At 42.3% G+C, this 17595-nt stretch overlaps 2 protein-coding genes across 4 annotated transcripts in view; both read right to left on the reverse strand.

The window, feature by feature from the left end:
• Positions 1–715: 715 nt before the first annotated feature.
• On the reverse strand, positions 716–3667 carry Mlnr (motilin receptor). The gene is given in 9 exon segments (XM_021202897.1): positions 716–1013; positions 1015–1063; positions 1702–1742; positions 1744–1879; positions 1882–1909; positions 1973–2307; positions 2310–2454; positions 2456–2572; positions 3557–3667. Coding segments are annotated over 9 exon segments (1260 nt in total).
• A 3492-nt stretch (positions 3668–7159) lies between these two features.
• Positions 7160–17595, reverse strand: part of Fndc3a (fibronectin type III domain containing 3A) — a 159363-nt gene continuing 148927 nt past the window's right edge. For all 3 annotated transcript variants that reach the window (XM_021202865.1, XM_029541310.1, XM_021202866.1), the window contains 3 exons: positions 15942–16108; positions 15015–15142; positions 7160–9721 (listed from right to left, as the gene is read on the reverse strand). In XM_021202865.1, the coding sequence (XP_021058524.1) occupies positions 9407–9721; positions 15015–15142; positions 15942–16108 (610 nt within the window). In that variant the 3' untranslated portion in view covers positions 7160–9406. The remainder of the gene's footprint in view (positions 9722–15014; positions 15143–15941; positions 16109–17595) is intronic.

The following is a 17595-nucleotide window of genomic DNA, read 5'->3' on the forward strand; positions in this document are numbered from 1 at the left end:
CCCCCTCTGTGCGGGCACCCAAGGAGGCTACAAGTGGGAATGGCCATTAGAACCTCTAGAGCCAGATTACAGGTTTTTAGCACCCTGTATGGGTGCTGGGATTCCAACCTGAAACTTCTGGAAGAACAATATTCACATTTAAACTCTTGGCCATCTCTCCAGCCCTGTAAACTATACTTTTAAGCAGTTTTCAGGTGTGCAGTTAACAATTCCAAAGCAGGAGCTAGCAGGATTGCTCAGTAGGCAAAGACACTTTGCACTGCGTCCAATGGTCTGAGTTTGAGCCCTGGATCCCACGTGGTGGAAGAACAGCACCAGCAAGTTGTCCTCTGCCTCTGCACTCTGGCTAAGGCTCCCTCCCTAGCAATGAAAAGAGAATGTATACTAAAGAGTCTTCAATACATTCACCACTTTTCATCCACTGATGTTTACTTTTTGGTGAGCCCAGGATTAGGGTGGGTAAGAAAATCAGAACCCAGGTTCGAATCACAACACCCAGCCCCTGTTTGCTAAGTCCAAGACCCAGTTCCATCACCAGCAAGACAGTTTTGGTTTGGTGGCAGCTGCTTTTCACACCTTGTTTAAAAACAAAGCAAACCCCCAAACAAACAAACAAACAAACAACACATTTTTGGCCATTTCTTAACCAACTTATAAAATTTTGCTCATGGTATTCTTTTTAACATCCTCTTCCGTCCGTCATCTTCAGTTTTCTCTACAGCCTGAAGTTCCCATACTGATTCCGCATGCTGGTTAGAGAATCATCTCGGTGGAGCAGTGTCTTCAGGATTCCTCCGAGTGCCTCTACAGACCCTCCCTCCCTCCCTCCTCCCAGCCTGGACTGGCTCAGCAGAAGCGGTTTCCTGACAGCTGCTCTGTACTAATTGGACACGAGGTTGTGGAGGATGGGCTTGGTGGATGCACTCTGATAGAGAAGTTGAAGAGCGACCATATTAAAGTACTGAGAGGAGTGCATCATCCCGGGATGTTCAGTGTTCATGTAAAAGATTGTCAACTTGGAAAGGCAACCAGCAAACCATGACTGCCAGAACCACCACCACCGCTGCTGCGGGAACAAGACACAGGCACCGGAGTTAGCAGAAGCATTTTATATATATATATATATATATGTGTGTGTGTGTGTGTGTGTGTGTGTGTGTGTGTAGGCATGTATACACACACATATATAATATATATTATATATAATATATATGTCAGGTCATGAATTGCATTGATGTTTGCTTTCTAACTGTATGATAGGTTTGTAAATGTGTACATATGACTGATTATACACCAGAAAGAGCACCCACTCCTTAGAAGTTGTTTTTGGCTGGCTTCTGCTTCAGAAATACGTTGTTTTTCATTACAAACAATTCGCAACAGGTCTGTGAACTTTTGTGTGTGTGTGTGTTTTCTGATTTGGTTTGCCTAAGTCTCCAGAATAACTTAACATTTAGTAGAATCTTTAGCCATCAACCTCATCTTTTCAAGAGAACTATGGATAAATTCCCAATTGCAAACCTAACAGAGACTGAGGAACCCCCAGTTACCTGTCCTGGATTGCAGCAACTTTGGAGAATCATTGCTGTTTCCCCCCACAGGTGGTTCCTCCACAGGTACTGCAGAACAAATCTACAGGTGGAGCCGATCAGAGTTATGGTGGCCCTCCCCAGTGTTCAGAAAGCTGGTGGTATCACCTACGTAGGACCAGGACTGTCTGCCGGTGGCCCCTTTCCTTCCACGCCTTGATCCAGGACCCTGGCTCTTGCACAGCTAGCGTCGATGAGCCCGCAGAGGACACTGAGGCACAGGAAGGGCAGGGAATAGGCGGTAGTGACCCACAGCACGACCCCCAGCGCCTCTAGCTGAGTGGGGCTCGATGGCACTCGTGGCTGAACAGTTCTGCAGCCTAGGTTCCGGATTGCGGGGACAGCGCTGGTGTCCTCGAGGACCCAAGAGGAGGCCGCAGGACGCGGAACAAGGGGTTGATTTGCAAAGTGTGGTTTAGGTCTAGGTCCGCAGGGAGACCGGGGAGGGCATCTTGATGGACGCCCACAAGAAAGAAGCTAAGAACAGCGCCACAACCCGGAGGGAGGCACTGAGCGCGCGGAGGACGTCGGATGACAAGGACCCACGCTGACAGTGGGCGGCCGCTTGCCAGGTAGAGCTCCACACTGAGTGCGGTCTTGGGCAGCAACGCGGCGTAGGTTCAGCCCTCGCCCAAATAGAGAGATAGGCGGCAGAGACGCAGCCGGAATCCTCGGGGCCCCGAGCGCCACAGGCGGCATAGGTTGAAGGGAGCCCCACCACCGCCATGCTGCCCAGGTACAGGTTGGTGGTGGTCCACAAGTCCCGGTAGCGCCCGATCAGCAGCACCATCACCACGCTACCGCTTACACCCACCGGGAACAGGCTGGGGCACACCATGCTCACCGGCACCGCAAGGGGGAACCCCCGAGCAGCAGCGTTCGTCACACAGCGGCAGCGAGCCCCATAGCTGTTCCGGCGCGCCCTCGGTTGGGGGGGGGGGGCGGCGCTGTCGTCGCTGTTCCAGGGCATGCTGGTGGGCCTCCTAAGAAGATGAGAACCGGCACACTGCCGCAGCAGCAAATGCACTTGCAAGGATGGTGGATTCACTCACTTGCCAGGACCACTCAGAGTGCAGGTCACTAGTTGGCTGCGCTCAGGCTCCACCTAAGCACGTGACCGGCTACCAGAACCTGCCTGTATACTCCCAGTCCCTAGGTACTGAAGGGACTTGTAACCCTCAAGTCTAGCAAAGTTTTTCATTCGTACCGTTGTGGCTTGCAATGTCAATCTAGGGGCTGGAGAGATGTTCCACATTGTGGAAGGAGAGAACAGATTCTTCCAAATTCGCTGCTGGCCTCCACATGCAATGTTGTGGTACACACACGGGCATATTCAAAAGTAGATGCGAAACAATTTAAAAAGTCACCCTTCTTCAATAAATGTATAAAAAATTTCAAATTAAAAAAATTTCAGCTTCCCCTCCCAAGTTCCTCCTTCCCTTTAGGACCTGAAACATGGACTAAATGCCTTCTGCCGTTTTTTCATATATGCAGGAAGTATGGGCATTATGAGGGGTGATTGCCATCTTTCTCACTGCTCTCTTGCTGTTCTAAAACCCGCTTCAGCCAAAGTGCAGCAGACTCCCCCTCCTCCAGCCCGCAGTGCTCACATTCACTCCCTAACATCAGATTCCTCACTATTGCCCTCAGCACCACACTGAGGCGAACTACATCGCCCTTGTGATCACGGCCTCTTGGACTGATGACTTCATTTCTGTCAATGATCAGGTAGGTCCTGACCCCATCTCATCCAGCAACTCCAGTAGACTGGAATTATCCCTTTCCTAAGGATGTGGGAACCCACCTCCATCTTGCCAGAAGTTCATCCCTACATTTGTTTTGTAGCTCATTTCCCCTCATGTGTATTCCTGCAATCCTTCATGTATTTCCATGATGTTCATTTGGTTTTGTCTTTTCCTTGTCCCTTAACCCTCATTACCCCCACCCACTTTCCTCTACTTCCCAACCTTGATTCCATGAGCAGCGACACCCTCAGTGTCCTTCCCTTTATCTTCATAGCCATACAGATTGGCCTGGAGGACAGCCAACACTCTAGCTGAGTTGTGCTCTGCCTTCATGCATGCTCTCAATTTGCTGCTGTTCACTGGCAAAGCAGTGTCAGCAGGACCTAGCTCAACAGGGCTCACCTAAAACCATCAAAAAAAAAAAAAACCAAAAAAAACAAAAAACAAAAAAACCAAAACCCAGATAGTCATTATGATTCATGACAGTAGCAAAATTACAGTTATGAAGTAATAACGAAAATAATTTTATGGTTGGGGGTGTCATCACAACATGAGGAACTGTATTAAGGGGTCTCAGCATTAAGAATCTTGAGAACCACAGACTTAGCTTCAACCCCATATCTACCATCTGAATATTTACCCTTCTCTACCTCATTCAACTTCCCCACTCCTCCAATCCGTGTCCTGCATCTTCCTCTTCCATTAACCCTGTTACACCTCCCCACTCCCACACACACACACACTAGGATGGTGATCTTGCATCCGATTTCTCTAAAAATCCAGAAGCGATTGGAAGGAACTATCCATATGTCCCACTACCATGCTGCTCTGCCCCTCCTTACCCTACTAGCCTGAGGATCAGCTGGTGGTCCTCGAGGCTCAAGTCAGTTTGACCCCCCCCCCAGCATCCCACCATCTCCCGGGCAACAAATCTACTTCCTCTCCTGGATTATACTTTTCCTTCGGGATTATTTCCACACATTTATTAAAGTTCAAGAGTTTGTTTTCAAGTCTCCAGGCACCTGCCTTCCAGCCTTTTAGAAGAGACTATGAAATTTCTTTATCCATAGTGGATCTGTTCTCCCCTGAGCTTTTAGCTGCAGTAGAGCAAGAGAAAAATAAACGGACCTGCTAGGGTAATGCAGGGTGCAGCTCAGCCAAAGGAACAGAGCACTTGGGCGCGTTCAGTGTTCCTGGTTTACCTTTGGGTACCTATGTGTTGTGGGTAGGACGGGTGGCTGAAAGGTCTTTGTGCAGCAAGAAGATGGGGACCTAACTGTACTTATTCTTGGTGGCTTGGACTGGCACCTGCTAGACTGTACTTCTTTGTCTTCTCCCTCGTCCTCAGTTGTCTATGCAGTCTGACTCAGAACCCTGGGCCTCCATGGGCTGCCAATCCCATGGAGTCTCTCGTTTCTTCCATTCTGTTCTGTAGAATCCACTAGAGTGCCACCTAGAGTGCCAGGCTGACTGGGTCTCAAGTGGACATCACACCAGTTGTATTTATAGCTCTTTCTAGTCTGTATTGTGCCTTCCATTCAGATATTACCTTTCTCCATTTTGTGTTCTTTCTCTAGTATGTTACATACTATTTAGCTTACTTGGCTATTTATTTAATAAATATGTACCAGCACTATGTGCACCTGAAGGCAGGGCTCTAATCTTTTGCATCCATAGCTACTTCACTGTTGCCTGGATGGGTACATCTCACAAAATAAGGATCCAGTATATATTTGGAAGATTTCTTGGATAATCACCTACCACTGGTCAGGTGGATCACTGATAGGGAGAAATTCAAACAGGCTTCGGACCTGCAGGTGTAGCTGAGTCTTTATTATAATGGCTTGGCATTCTGTGGTCTAAGAACCAAGCACCTCTACTTGGCAGTTCTAGAACCATCCATCTACCAGCAGGTCATGTGATGAGGGGGCTTTCTGAACGGATCAGGGCTGCAGACATCTCTCTCCCCTCAAGCATCTCTCTACTTCGTATTTGGGGTGTGTGTGTGTTGGGGGGGGGGGAAGCAGGCAAGAGTATACATAAGTCTGGCCCAGCCTTTAATACCTTGTGTTTCTGAAAGCAAGAGGGCAGAGTCACTAATAGGCTTCTGGTCTCTGTCAGGATGCCTCCTAAGTTAGCCTTTGGGATGTGCATAGCTAGAGCTACGCTATTTGAGCCCTTCCATTTTCCTTTTAACTATTTATTGATTCTTTGTGGATTTCCCATCATGCACCACAGTCCTGCTCATCTCTCCACTCCCTCATATCTGCCCTATGCCCCTGCAACCTCCTCCCCACAAATAAAACACCCCCACCCCCCCAACACTAGCAATTTAAAAAAAAAAACAAAGCACGGAAGGAAAACACCTACCTCATCGTGGAAGCTGGAGTAAGACACAGTGGTATATTTTGTTCACACACCTTCCCTTGCAAATGCTCACTGTGATGAGTCATTGGTCTGCTTTGAGATCTCTGGCTTCTGTGTTACCATTAAAATTGGCTCCTCACCAGGACTCCTCCCCGCTATCCTGTTGTTACCCTGTGTCAAGGAGTTCCTGCAGCTTTGGAACTGGCCCTTTCTCGCATCCCAACAATTCCCTGATAACATAGATTTTGGGGTGGGCCAATTCAGACTTGAACTATGGGCCTGTGTGGTAGGCTCTCCCTTAACAGCACCACCAGGGCAAGCTCTCCAGCACTGCTCTGGTTTGGTCAGTTCCACTGTGCTGTAAAGGTGTGGGGCTCACGCTCCCAAGTGCTGTGTCCTTAAGAGGCTATCAAGGCAAGGTCAGCTCTGAGTGCTGCAGCCAGTGGGAGGTCAGGGCTAGCTCTCCTGCTCTTTGGACTACAGGTCCAGCAATTGCAGGTGGCAAAAGGAAATGGGAGGGCACCATCCCTGGTCCTACTCCACTTGATACCAGGTGAGTGGAGGGGCCAGGGCTTGCTTCTGTGCTTTTACCTTGCAAAGGGTGGGGGCAGCTCGCATGAGTTAATAACAAGCCCTGGGATGCTCAGGCTGATGCATAAAACCTCTGCATCCAATGTTCATAAAACAAGAGGAGACAGGTGCAGAGTGCTGTATGGGACTTTGATGCCCTCTGAGAGGTATGATGGCTTTGATACAAAAGACTTCTACTTCCTCTGCCTAGACTTTTGCAGTAACACACACACACAGAGGCAATAAAAGCAACAAACCCTAGGAGTCTTGTGGGAGCTGAGTGTTAGTGGAAAATGAAGAAAAGTTGAACTTTTCAGTGGGTGTGGAACCAGCAGCACCAGTAACAGGAAGGTTCTGGGCAGATGAGGAATTCAAGGATGGTCATGGATTTTATTCCTCATGGGCAAATGTACTTAAAATTCCGTCTATGCTGTCAATGTGGCATTTAACTCCCAGACTGAAGTGATCCTCCTGCCTCAGACTCTCAAGTAAAGGAAACTAGAATTTTCCTTTTTCTTTCCAATGGGAAGTTTATACCAGAATCACCTTTTTCTTTATTTAAAGCAAGCAAGACAATGAATTGGATAAGATCAATTCATTAGGTAAAGCTTCTAAACTCTTTTTCTTTTTCAGACAGGGTCTCACTACGTAGCCCTTGCTGGCTTGGAACTCATGGAGACACAGTAGCCTCTGCCTCCCATGTGCTGGGGGGAAGCTTCTAATTTCATTCTTGAATCTACTAGATTGAACTGCATACTGAGTATGTGTCCCCTCATGCTGAAGTTCAAATACCACTGGGAAAATGTTTAAGCCCCTTGGAGAGGAGATATTTCATTTTCTTATATAGGTAGCAAATGATGAACTGTTTATAAATACAAAAAACTTATCTCAAAAAAGAATGATACAACTTTTATTTTCCATGGATTTTACAGATACTTTTGCTACATAGTTTATGTATTCTTATGAGATTATACTTTTTCACTTGTATGAAGTTCAACCTTATACAATTTTAAGGTGGTATGTTTGGTAGTGTATCTATAATCTTTAAAAAGTTGAGTTTTTGGAATGTACAGTATATGAGGTAAAATCAAGATTACATTAAAAATTGTTTTCTCCTCTGCACTAACATTGCAGTGAGGCTCAAATGGCAAGTACACTATTAAATGACATTTACTATCAAAAATAGGAGTTCATTTGAATTACTATGAAAAACATAAGCCACTGTGTGGCACATTTTACCATTTTAGACATTCAACTATATAGAAATCTCTGGGCTCTTACACTCAGACTCATTTGTACTGCCAAATGTGGCACTTTTAAGAAGTTCTAGAAAACAATCGTAATCGCAGTTGTTTGGGGACAAGTTATCACCCTATTCATAAGAGATTAAATAAAATGTAAACATACAGTATATTAGAGTGACAGGGTTTTCTTACACTTGGAGAGGCCAAGTTTATCCGTTTCTTTTTTGAATAAAGGTTAATGTTTTTTTCTATAGCGCAGATCATTGACATAAAACAATTACAATACATGCCCATTCTATTATAAGGGAAATTCTTCAGAGATCTTCAAAGTACAAAACATACATTTCTTTTTGACAGACAGAAGTGCTTAGTAATCACTAAAATGCAGACCTCAGCAACTAAAAATTAGTGACTTGCTACTCTAAAATCCAAATAATAAATTAAAGAAGCTAGTTACAGATGTCTACAGATAACATGTGATAAAACAAAAATTTCATATAAATTCATTGCAGACTGTATTATTACTGGCAGTCATTGACATCGAGGCGAGATGTACAATGTGATATGACACAATTCAATCTGATCATCCAGTAACTCACAAATGCAAGCTCACAAACGTTAATGAACTATGCAATTTGCAAAGTGCTCTAATGCAACGGTACCCACATGCAATCAACAATTTGGAACAGTATCCAAACAGACATTATACATTAAACATTAGTTTCAAGAAAGAAAGCAGCTTGAAGTTTACTGGTGCAAATTAATTTTGTCTTCAGATTTGGTACCCCAAACAAAAAGGTTGAGTTTGATTAGAAATTCTGACGGCAACAGCAGTAGTTATAGGAGATGCTGCAGAACCACTGGGAGTCCTTCAAAGCTAGCCTAGACCAGGTGCTGAGTATGGACACATCTCCTTACCTGACAGTCTGCACACAGACCCAATGTGCATGTGTGCGCGCGCGCGCACGCGCGCACACACACACACACACACACACACACACACACACACACACACACACACACACACACACACACACAGTTTCAAGGCCCAGAAAACAGAAGCTAAACGGGCTTCATATTTAGTTATTATTTAAGTCTTCTATTCTCAAATCCCAAAAAGAGGTACTGTTCAAGTAAAGGTCCATATTTCTGGGTCTGTGCATTCTTGGGCTCACTTGTGAGTTCGTGTGTATATGTTTGTGTATGTGTGTGTGAGAGAGAGAGTGTGCGTGTGTTTGTGTGTAAGGAAGAACTCCACACTCAACAAACAGCTTCTTTTTCACTCAGATTCCTTCATCCAGTTTTTGTTTGCTAAGCCCTCCAGTTATTCATCAAAATCCCACTTACCAAACAATTAAGACAAATGAGGAGGTAGAAATATAGCACTAGATTGCTTTCACAGCATCAGACTTGAACAAGTTTCGTAGAGAACGTTAGTGTAAATTCTAGTCATTCTGAAATTTTCTTTCACATGGCAGTCATCTTCGAAACACACAGCCGTGGTTGCCACTGTTTTCCTTATGCTGAGTGGTCAAAACAATCATAAGCAGTGTCCTTTAGAAAGCTTGTTTTCCTAGAAGGCATATCTGGGGCTTGGGGGAGGTGTGTAGGGGAGAGAGAGAGAGAGAGAAAAAAAAAAAAAAAGCAGGGAAAAAAGTCCCAACCCAAGAACAAAATAATCAGCCCTCCCCAGATTGATGTTTCTGTGCTGGATTCCCATGAAGAGCCAGCCTTTGCCTAACAACAGAAGCACTGAAATGCCAAAGCCATGTTTCAATAGATAGTCTCAATGCCAGTGCTAAATGCCACCATTTTGTAAAAGCAATACAGAAATAATTTTAGTACATGACAAAATAAAATGTAATACAGTGTTAAAAATAAAGTTATATTTTCACTTGATTACAAAGTACTGAATGATAAAGGCAATCAGAATGGAGAAAAAAGCAAACAACACCAGGATGACTGCGGCACACTGCTCGTCACTTAGAGTACGCCGGGTCCGGGCACTGTCCACATTGTCTCTGTTGCTGCTGGCTGGCGGCTCTGTCCTCTGGGAGATGAAGAACACTGTGGTGCTGTAGGGACCTACCAGGTCCTGATGCCCTGTAGGGTCTTGGCATTGGCGAATGGCACACACTCGAAATCGATACTCACAATTCAGCTGAAGGCTGGAATACCGGAATGAAGTATCAGGGCCCTTGTAAATCTGTTGAGGAAAAATTAGAAAAAGAATGGAGTATAAAGTCTGGACAGAAAATACTAGAACTGCAACATTCTGGAATTATTTCAGATGTGAACACTTCTGAGAATCACTAATCTCACCTTGTGTATGTGTGGAGTGTGGACACTTGCCCATTCAGGCCAGAGAGCAATGCTGGCTTTTACCTTCTCCACTCACTCTCTACCTTATTTATTAGTATTTTCTGAGAAGTCTCTCATGAACCTGTAGCTAGCCTGAGGATTCCCCTGTCTACCTCCCAAGCTCTGGAACTGTAGGCACATGGCATTTATGTGGATGCTGGAGCTCAAACTCAGTTTCCCAGCTTGCATGGCAAGTTCTTCACCATCTGCCAGCCTCAATTTTTTCTTTTAAGCGACATTTAAAAACATGCAAGTACTTGCCTGTTTGCTGCAAAAGTGAAGATGTGAGGTCAGTCCTCACAGTTTGTAAGGGAGTTGGAGTTAACTATGTGCTCCGAAGTGACAAAATACCAAATACAGAACTGACCATTTGGTTTCCTCAAATAAGAGAAAAAGAGGGCTTTTTCGGTTGCTGTTCTTTGTGAACTCAGTTTATTCTCTAAGAGGCAATGTAAGATCTAATCTCATTTTTAAAAATACCTGCATAATCCAGTATGTACTGGGTATCTAACAAATTAGTGAAATTAGTGACTTCAAGTAAAAATGTAGATGCTGATAGGAAAAAGAATCATTATAAGAAGCCACATTTGCATCTTAAGATAACGTGCTCTGGTCCTGAGAAAGCAATCAGTGTTCTACGTGAAAATGTAGAGAGGATTCATGTCTGAAGTATGACAGAGTAAACTTACATAAGACAGGGAGCTATAGAAGAATTCAATGTAAAGCTGTATACATATATAAAGTCATTTTAGTTAAAATAGGCTTTGATCTTATGGGTACAATAAAGTCATTTTTAATTTTTGTCTTCCCTTTCCCCTCTTTTCTGAGATAGGGAGGATCTAGCTTTGTAGTATAGGGTGGACTTGAATTCAGAATATTAATTAATTAATTAATATTTTTACTTTGAGCTTTCTCATTCTATCTTTAAAAGAGTATGATATATTATGGCTATGGAGGAAAAAATCTTCAAACAAATAGCTTGAGGGTGACAAGTGACAAGATGTAAAGAAAGAAACAAGACATTAATTGTACTACTTTTGTTTGTTTGTTTCTTTTTCTTTTTTAAGACAGGGTTTTTCTTTATAGTCTTAGCTGCACTAAAACTCAGAGCTCTGCCTGCCTCTGCCTCCTTTGAATGATGGGATTAAAGGCACGAGTTACCACACCCAGCCCTAAATTTAAGTATTTTTTAATTCAAAGAGTCTTTAGTAGTATAATATTAAAAGTGTTTAAGAAATTCTCATCATGAAACTGTGTGAGGAACTGGAAAAAAGGTAGGTTCTTGCTATAAAATGGGGCTATGGAATCCTGATACAGTAGGCATAGGTATGTGTTTTGAATATGAACTGGTAAAGGAACAAAAGGACAGAGATAATATTTATTGCTTTGGATACTGAAGTTGGATGAGACCCCATGTTTAGTTCTACTTGGAGAGGTTGGAAGCAAGACAGGTTGCATCTCACAGGGCTCACAGATACAGTACCGAAGGAAACAGGTTCTTGCTAGAAAGAACTCAAGGAGTTTGCAAGACCAAGAAAAGCCATTTAGTCTGAAGAGCTTGAGAGGAACTGGCGAGGGCTCAGAATGCGAAGAGTTAAGACAAGTCACATCACACTCTTCTTCTAACGTTACATATCTGGTAAGTGAGATGGAAAAATGTCTAAGTTTGCAGTTTTGGGGGGCCTCTGTTATTGTTTAGGTTACACAGAATGAAAACACCCCTTTGTGTTCACGACGAATCAATCATCCATTTGTAGGGAGAGTGACTACACCATGCACAGATTTAAGTTTAGAGACAGCAAGAACATGTTACTCCTTCCATTCTACATTTTAACAGAGAAATATATTAAAATTTAATTGTATGAACTCTGGAAAGTCTAACTAGTAGAGACACTTCAAATACAATGCAGAAGGATTTTCTACAGGGACTTGTGAGGGACCTTAAGAGTTTGGAAAATTGCTATTTGTCCTTATTTTGATATTATAAACTATCAGAGAGAAGGAAAACATAATTGAGGCCCGAGGTCGATGAGAATTAATACCTTACCTCTTTATGCCTATTTCTATCTTCTAGCAGGTGCTCTGATACAGCCAGGGCAACAAGCCTAACAGGAGACCTGAAGCAACCCAGGAACCAAAGAGGCAGACTCCATCCAGTCACCCTCATCAACAAACACCAGTGATATCCAGATGGTGAAAGGCAAGCGCAAGACCATAAACAACAGAAGTCAAAATACGTGGCCATCATCAGAACCCATTTCTCCCACCACAGCAAGCCCTGAATACACTAACACAACACACCTGAAAATGAGGAATCTGTCCTAAAGTCCTATCTCATTAAGATAATAGAGTCCTTTAAGGAAGGTATCACTAACTCACTGAAAGAAATACAGGAAAACACAGGCAAACAATTGAAGGAATTGAATGAAGCGATCCAAGACATAAAAGTGGAAGTAGAAACAATAAAGAAAACAAAACTTGGACACAAACCTGGAAATGAGAAACCTAGGAAAGAAGTCAGGAATTACAGACACAAGTATTACCAACAGAATACAAGAAAAGAGAGAATCTCAGGCGTAGAAGATATGGTAGAAGAGAGTGACACAACTGTCAAAGAAAATTCAAAACATTAAAAACTCCTAACCCAAAGCATTCAGGAAATTCAGGACACAATGACAAGACCAAATCTAAGAATAATCGGAACAGAGGAGAATGAAGATTCCCAGCTCAAAGGACCTGAAAATGTCTTTAACAAAATCCAGAAGAAAACTTATCTAACCTAAAGAAAGAGATGGACATAAAGGTACAAGAAGCCTATAGAACACCAAATAAATGGAACCAGAAAAGAAAATCTTCTGGTCACATAATTATCAAAATACTAAATGAACAGAGCAGAGAAAGAATATTAAAAGCTGAAAGGGAAAAAGGCCAAGTAACATATAAAGGTAGACCTATCAGAATTACACCAGACTTCTCAACAGAGACTATGAAAGCCAGCAGAGCCTGGTCAGAGGTCATGAAGACTCTAAGAGAACACAAATGCCAGCCCAGGCTACTATACCCAGCAAAACTCTCAATCAGCATAGATGGAGAAAACAAAATATTCCAGGACAAAACCAAATTCAAACAGTATCTATCTACCAACCCAGCCCTACAGATGATCCTGGAAGGAAAACTCCAATAAAAGGAAGATCTCTGCACCAAAGAAAGGACAAGATATTAAGCATCTCACAAGTCAAAAGCATAGAGCTACAAGCACATAACGCCTACAAAAACAAACATATCAGGAACCAACAGTCAGCTCTCTTTAATATCTGTCAATATTAATGGGCTCAACTCACCTATAAAAAGACATAAGCAACAGACTGGATACACAAACAAGATCCAGCATTGTGCTGCATACAAGAAACACACCTCAACAACAAAGACAGGCACTATCTCAGAGTAAAAGGATGGAAAAAAGGCTTCCAAGCAAATGGTCCAAGGAAACAAGCATGAGTTGCCATCCTAAATATCCAATAAAATACACTTACAACCAAAAGTTATCAAGCGTGATGAAGAAGGACACTTCCTATTTATTAACGGGAAAATCCACCAAGAGAAACTCTCAATTCTGAACATCTATGCCCCAATTGCAAGAGCACCCAAATTCATAAAAGAAACTTTACTAAAACTCAAAACACACATTGAATCCTACACAATAATAGTGGGAGATTTCAACACCCCACTCTTACCAATGGACAGGTCATTGAAACAGAAACTAAACATAGACACAGTGAAACTAAGAGAGGTTATAAACCAAATGGATTTAACAGATATCTACAGAACATTTCACCCTAAAAGCAAAGAATACACCTTCTTCTCAGTACCTCATGGTATCTTCTCCAAAATCAACCATATAACTGGTCACAGAACAACCCTCAACAGATACAAAAAGACTGAAATAATACCATGCATCCTATCAGACCACCATGGCCTAAGGCTGGTCTGCAATAACAGCAAAAACTACAGAAAGCTCACATACACATGGAAACTGAACAACTCTATACTCAGTGATAACTTGGTCAANGAAGAAATAAAGAAAAATTAAAGACTTCCTGGAATTTAATGAAAATGTTGACACATTATACCCAAACCTATGGGACACAATGAAAGCAGTGCTAAGAGGAAAGTTCATAGCACTAAGTGGGGAGGGAGGGAGGTAGGGACTTGAGAGGGAAAGTGGATGTGTGTGTGGGGGGAACTTGATCTGATATTGGGTGAGGGAAAAGGACTGAAACCCTGAGGACCTGCAGAAAGAATGTAAACAGGCAACCTTAGGAAATAAGAGGTTGGGGGAACCCCCCAGAGTACACCAGAGACCTGGGAGGTGAGAGACAACCAGGACTCCCAGGAAGGGACCTTTGATGAAATGCCCAACAGTAGGGAGAGGGAACTTACAGAGCCTACCTCCAGCAGGAAGACAGGACATCAACTGAGGGAGGGGGTTGCCATCCCACAGTCACACCTCTGACCCATAACTGTTTCTGTCTGAAAGAATTACAGGGATGGAAATGGAGAGGAGTCTGAGGGGAAGAAGGTCCAGTGACAGGCCCAAAGTGGGATCCAGCTCAAGGGGAGGTCCCAAGGTCTGACACTATTACTGAGGCTATGGAGCACTCACAAAAGGGATCTATCATGACTGTCCTCCAAAAGACCCAACAAACAGCTGAAAGAGTCAGATGCAGATATTTGCACCCAACCAATGGACAGAAGCAGCTGATCCCTGTTGTTAGGGAAGGCTGAAAGAAGCTGAGGAGAAGGGCGATCTTACAGGAGGACGAGCAGTCTTAATTAATCTGGACCCCCAAGATCTTTCAAACACTGGACCACCAAACAGACAGAATGCAGCAGCTGATACGAGGCCCCCAATGTACATACAGTAGAGGACTTCCAGGTCTATGTTCAGAGATGATGCACCTAACCCTCAAGAGACTGGAGGCCACAGGGAGTTTAGAGGTCAGATGGGGTGGGGGTGGGGGCATCCATGTGGAGACCGGGTGTGGTAGGGAAGAGGTGTGGGATGTGGAACAATTGGAAAATAAATCAAAATGAAAGACTAAAAATATGTGCATATAAAATGGTATCTCGACACATACCTGTTTGAATTCTGAATCTTTTCCCACCATAACTTGAAGATTATAAATAACTGGGTCACCCTTCATTGGCTGTAAATATTCCCATGTAATTTCACAAATGTGATCATTTATTTTCTCTATTTTGGGGGCTGGATGGAAGAAACATAAATAAGATCAGCTCCATTTGATTTCATTTGGCACATTATACAGATATAGATCAATAAAAATCAACAAATCTCTAAAGCCAACGTATAAACTTAAATAGTGAACTTTTGCTACAGGCATGTAAAGACATTAAAGAAACAAAAGTCTTTATGAAGTCATGAGACACTAACTTGGACAACTTATCAACATTATACAGACTAGTTACAGACAATTTAGCTGGGGTCTGCTTAACAAATGACTCTCAGTGCCTAATACAACACTGTCCCCATAGTCTCTATTGCCAGTTCACAGAGTGCAATAATTTTCATCTCTTTGGATGATACACAAACTTCAATCCTTGCCAGAATCATTTAAAAATAAGAGCTAATTTAGAATTAGAAATGTGTAGTGTGTATACGTACATGAAGACACATTTGTATGTGAAGTCAAGCTAAAGAAACATTTGTCTTTCTTAGGAGAGACCTGGCTCTCCAAATCTGAAACATTTAAATGACCAGTTTGTGATATTTAGTCTTTAAGTAACAATAGGAGAAATAGTAAGTCACCCGACTAGAAATACAATTTACTTATCCATTTTAGTATTTTCTGTGACATCATTAAAGAGAGCAGGGACTTTCTGAGTATTAGTGCAACAAAGGAGACAGCTTTGATGGTTGAGTGGAGCCCTGAGCATGTGCTCCTGTCTGTGCTCTTATCTAACTGATGGGGACACACTGGGTGCTAAATTTTAATCAAAATAAAGCACTTTATTAAAGAAAATAACTTCAGGAGATTATAAATTACCTTTCAAGGCAGCTGGGACAGATTTTGGAGTGGTGAAAACATACTCTTGGGAGAGAGGACCTTCCCCAGCTTCATTACAAGCTTGAATGCAGAACTTGTAGGACGTGGACTCACTGAGCCTTTGTACTTTGTATGTATGACAAGGCCCTCTGTACAGGGAGACAAACCTGAAATGGGAATAACCAACTTTACAACAGCAGAGAAAAATGCTTTCAAACCCACTATAAGTATATAATCGGGCTGAGGTTATTGAGGATCAAGTGGCTCCAAAGCCTGAAAATTCAGGAGTAACTAACAAGTATGCTTTCCATCAGATAATAAGAATCACAGATGTAGATCTCCCAATCTAACAAGACACATAAAAATTATCACTAATCCAATGTTCAACCATCCTAAGTTTCTTCTCAGGCTCTGGTACAGTTGACTCTTCCTGCTGCCTTTTAAAGGCATCAGAACACCATAAAGGCACTGCTTTTATGAGTTAATTTCTAACCAAGTCTTAATCTACAGCAGGAACTTGAGCAAAGAGATAACCTGTACTTCAATTTCTCTTATTTTTATCTGAAAACAAAAGAGGATTCTTAATTCATGGGCATAATTCTAGCTAGCTTAGTGACTTTTCTTAAGAGATTTAGATAGTACTACGAGAGACTATAAAATTTCAAATAAATTATCCATATAAAATATTAGGTAGATGCTTATAATTATACATATTTTCCTTAATATATTATTTATAAATAGGATGTTTCTCAGTATTTTTAATGGGCAGTTTTAAAAAAATTGGAAACCAAGGAATGACTAATGAATGGTCAAACAATGTTAATGACCTGGAAATATATTATGGTTAGGAATAGGAGACAGTTGATGACCTGAAGTAAATAGATCTGCAATAAGCAGTAGCTGGCTGGATAAGCCTGGCTTCTGATTCTCTGAAGTATGTTTTCTTTAAAAAAGAAAGAAAGGGAGGTGGGAAACAACCACTAATGAAAGCTGCTGAAGATGACAATATGAATCTCCATAAAAACCAAAAGGAGCAAAGAGGAGCTGGGGAACTGGCTCAGTAGTTAAGTGCACTGGCTGCTCTTGCAGAGGATCCCAGCTTGGTTCTCAACATGTATATGGAGCCTCATAAGCACGTGCAACTCCAGTTCCAGGGTATCTACCGTCATCTGCTCACCTCTAAGGCTACTAGGCATGCATGTATTGTACACATACATGCAGGTAAAACATTCATACATAAAATAAAATTTTAAAAAAATCTAAAAAAAAAAGAACAAATAAATCCAAGCTATTAAGCTGGCATAATTTATTAAACCTATATGTTAATTTATAGATCATTAAAGGGCTTAAATTTTCATTTTTCCTAGCCATATTCATACCCCAGCAATTCCTCAGATGCTAAATGAATATAAATGAAAAGTTTACAATATTATATTTTATGTTTAGCAGAAGCTTTACCTTTCATCCACTAATTAGAATGCTTTCTGATAAACCTTTTTGAACTATCCCAAATGCAAAAGCTATAAGCTGGAGCAAACTTTTAAGAATCAATTCACCCAGTGCTTGTAGTATATGCTAAAAATGAATGATTCTTTAAGTCCTGCACCTTTAGCCAAGCACTAAGTTAGAACTGTTTCTAGCAAGCCTTCTTGCT

This window comes from Mus pahari, chromosome 8, assembly GCF_900095145.1.
Source record: "Mus pahari chromosome 8, PAHARI_EIJ_v1.1, whole genome shotgun sequence".
Lineage (NCBI taxonomy): Eukaryota > Metazoa > Chordata > Mammalia > Rodentia > Muridae > Mus > Mus pahari.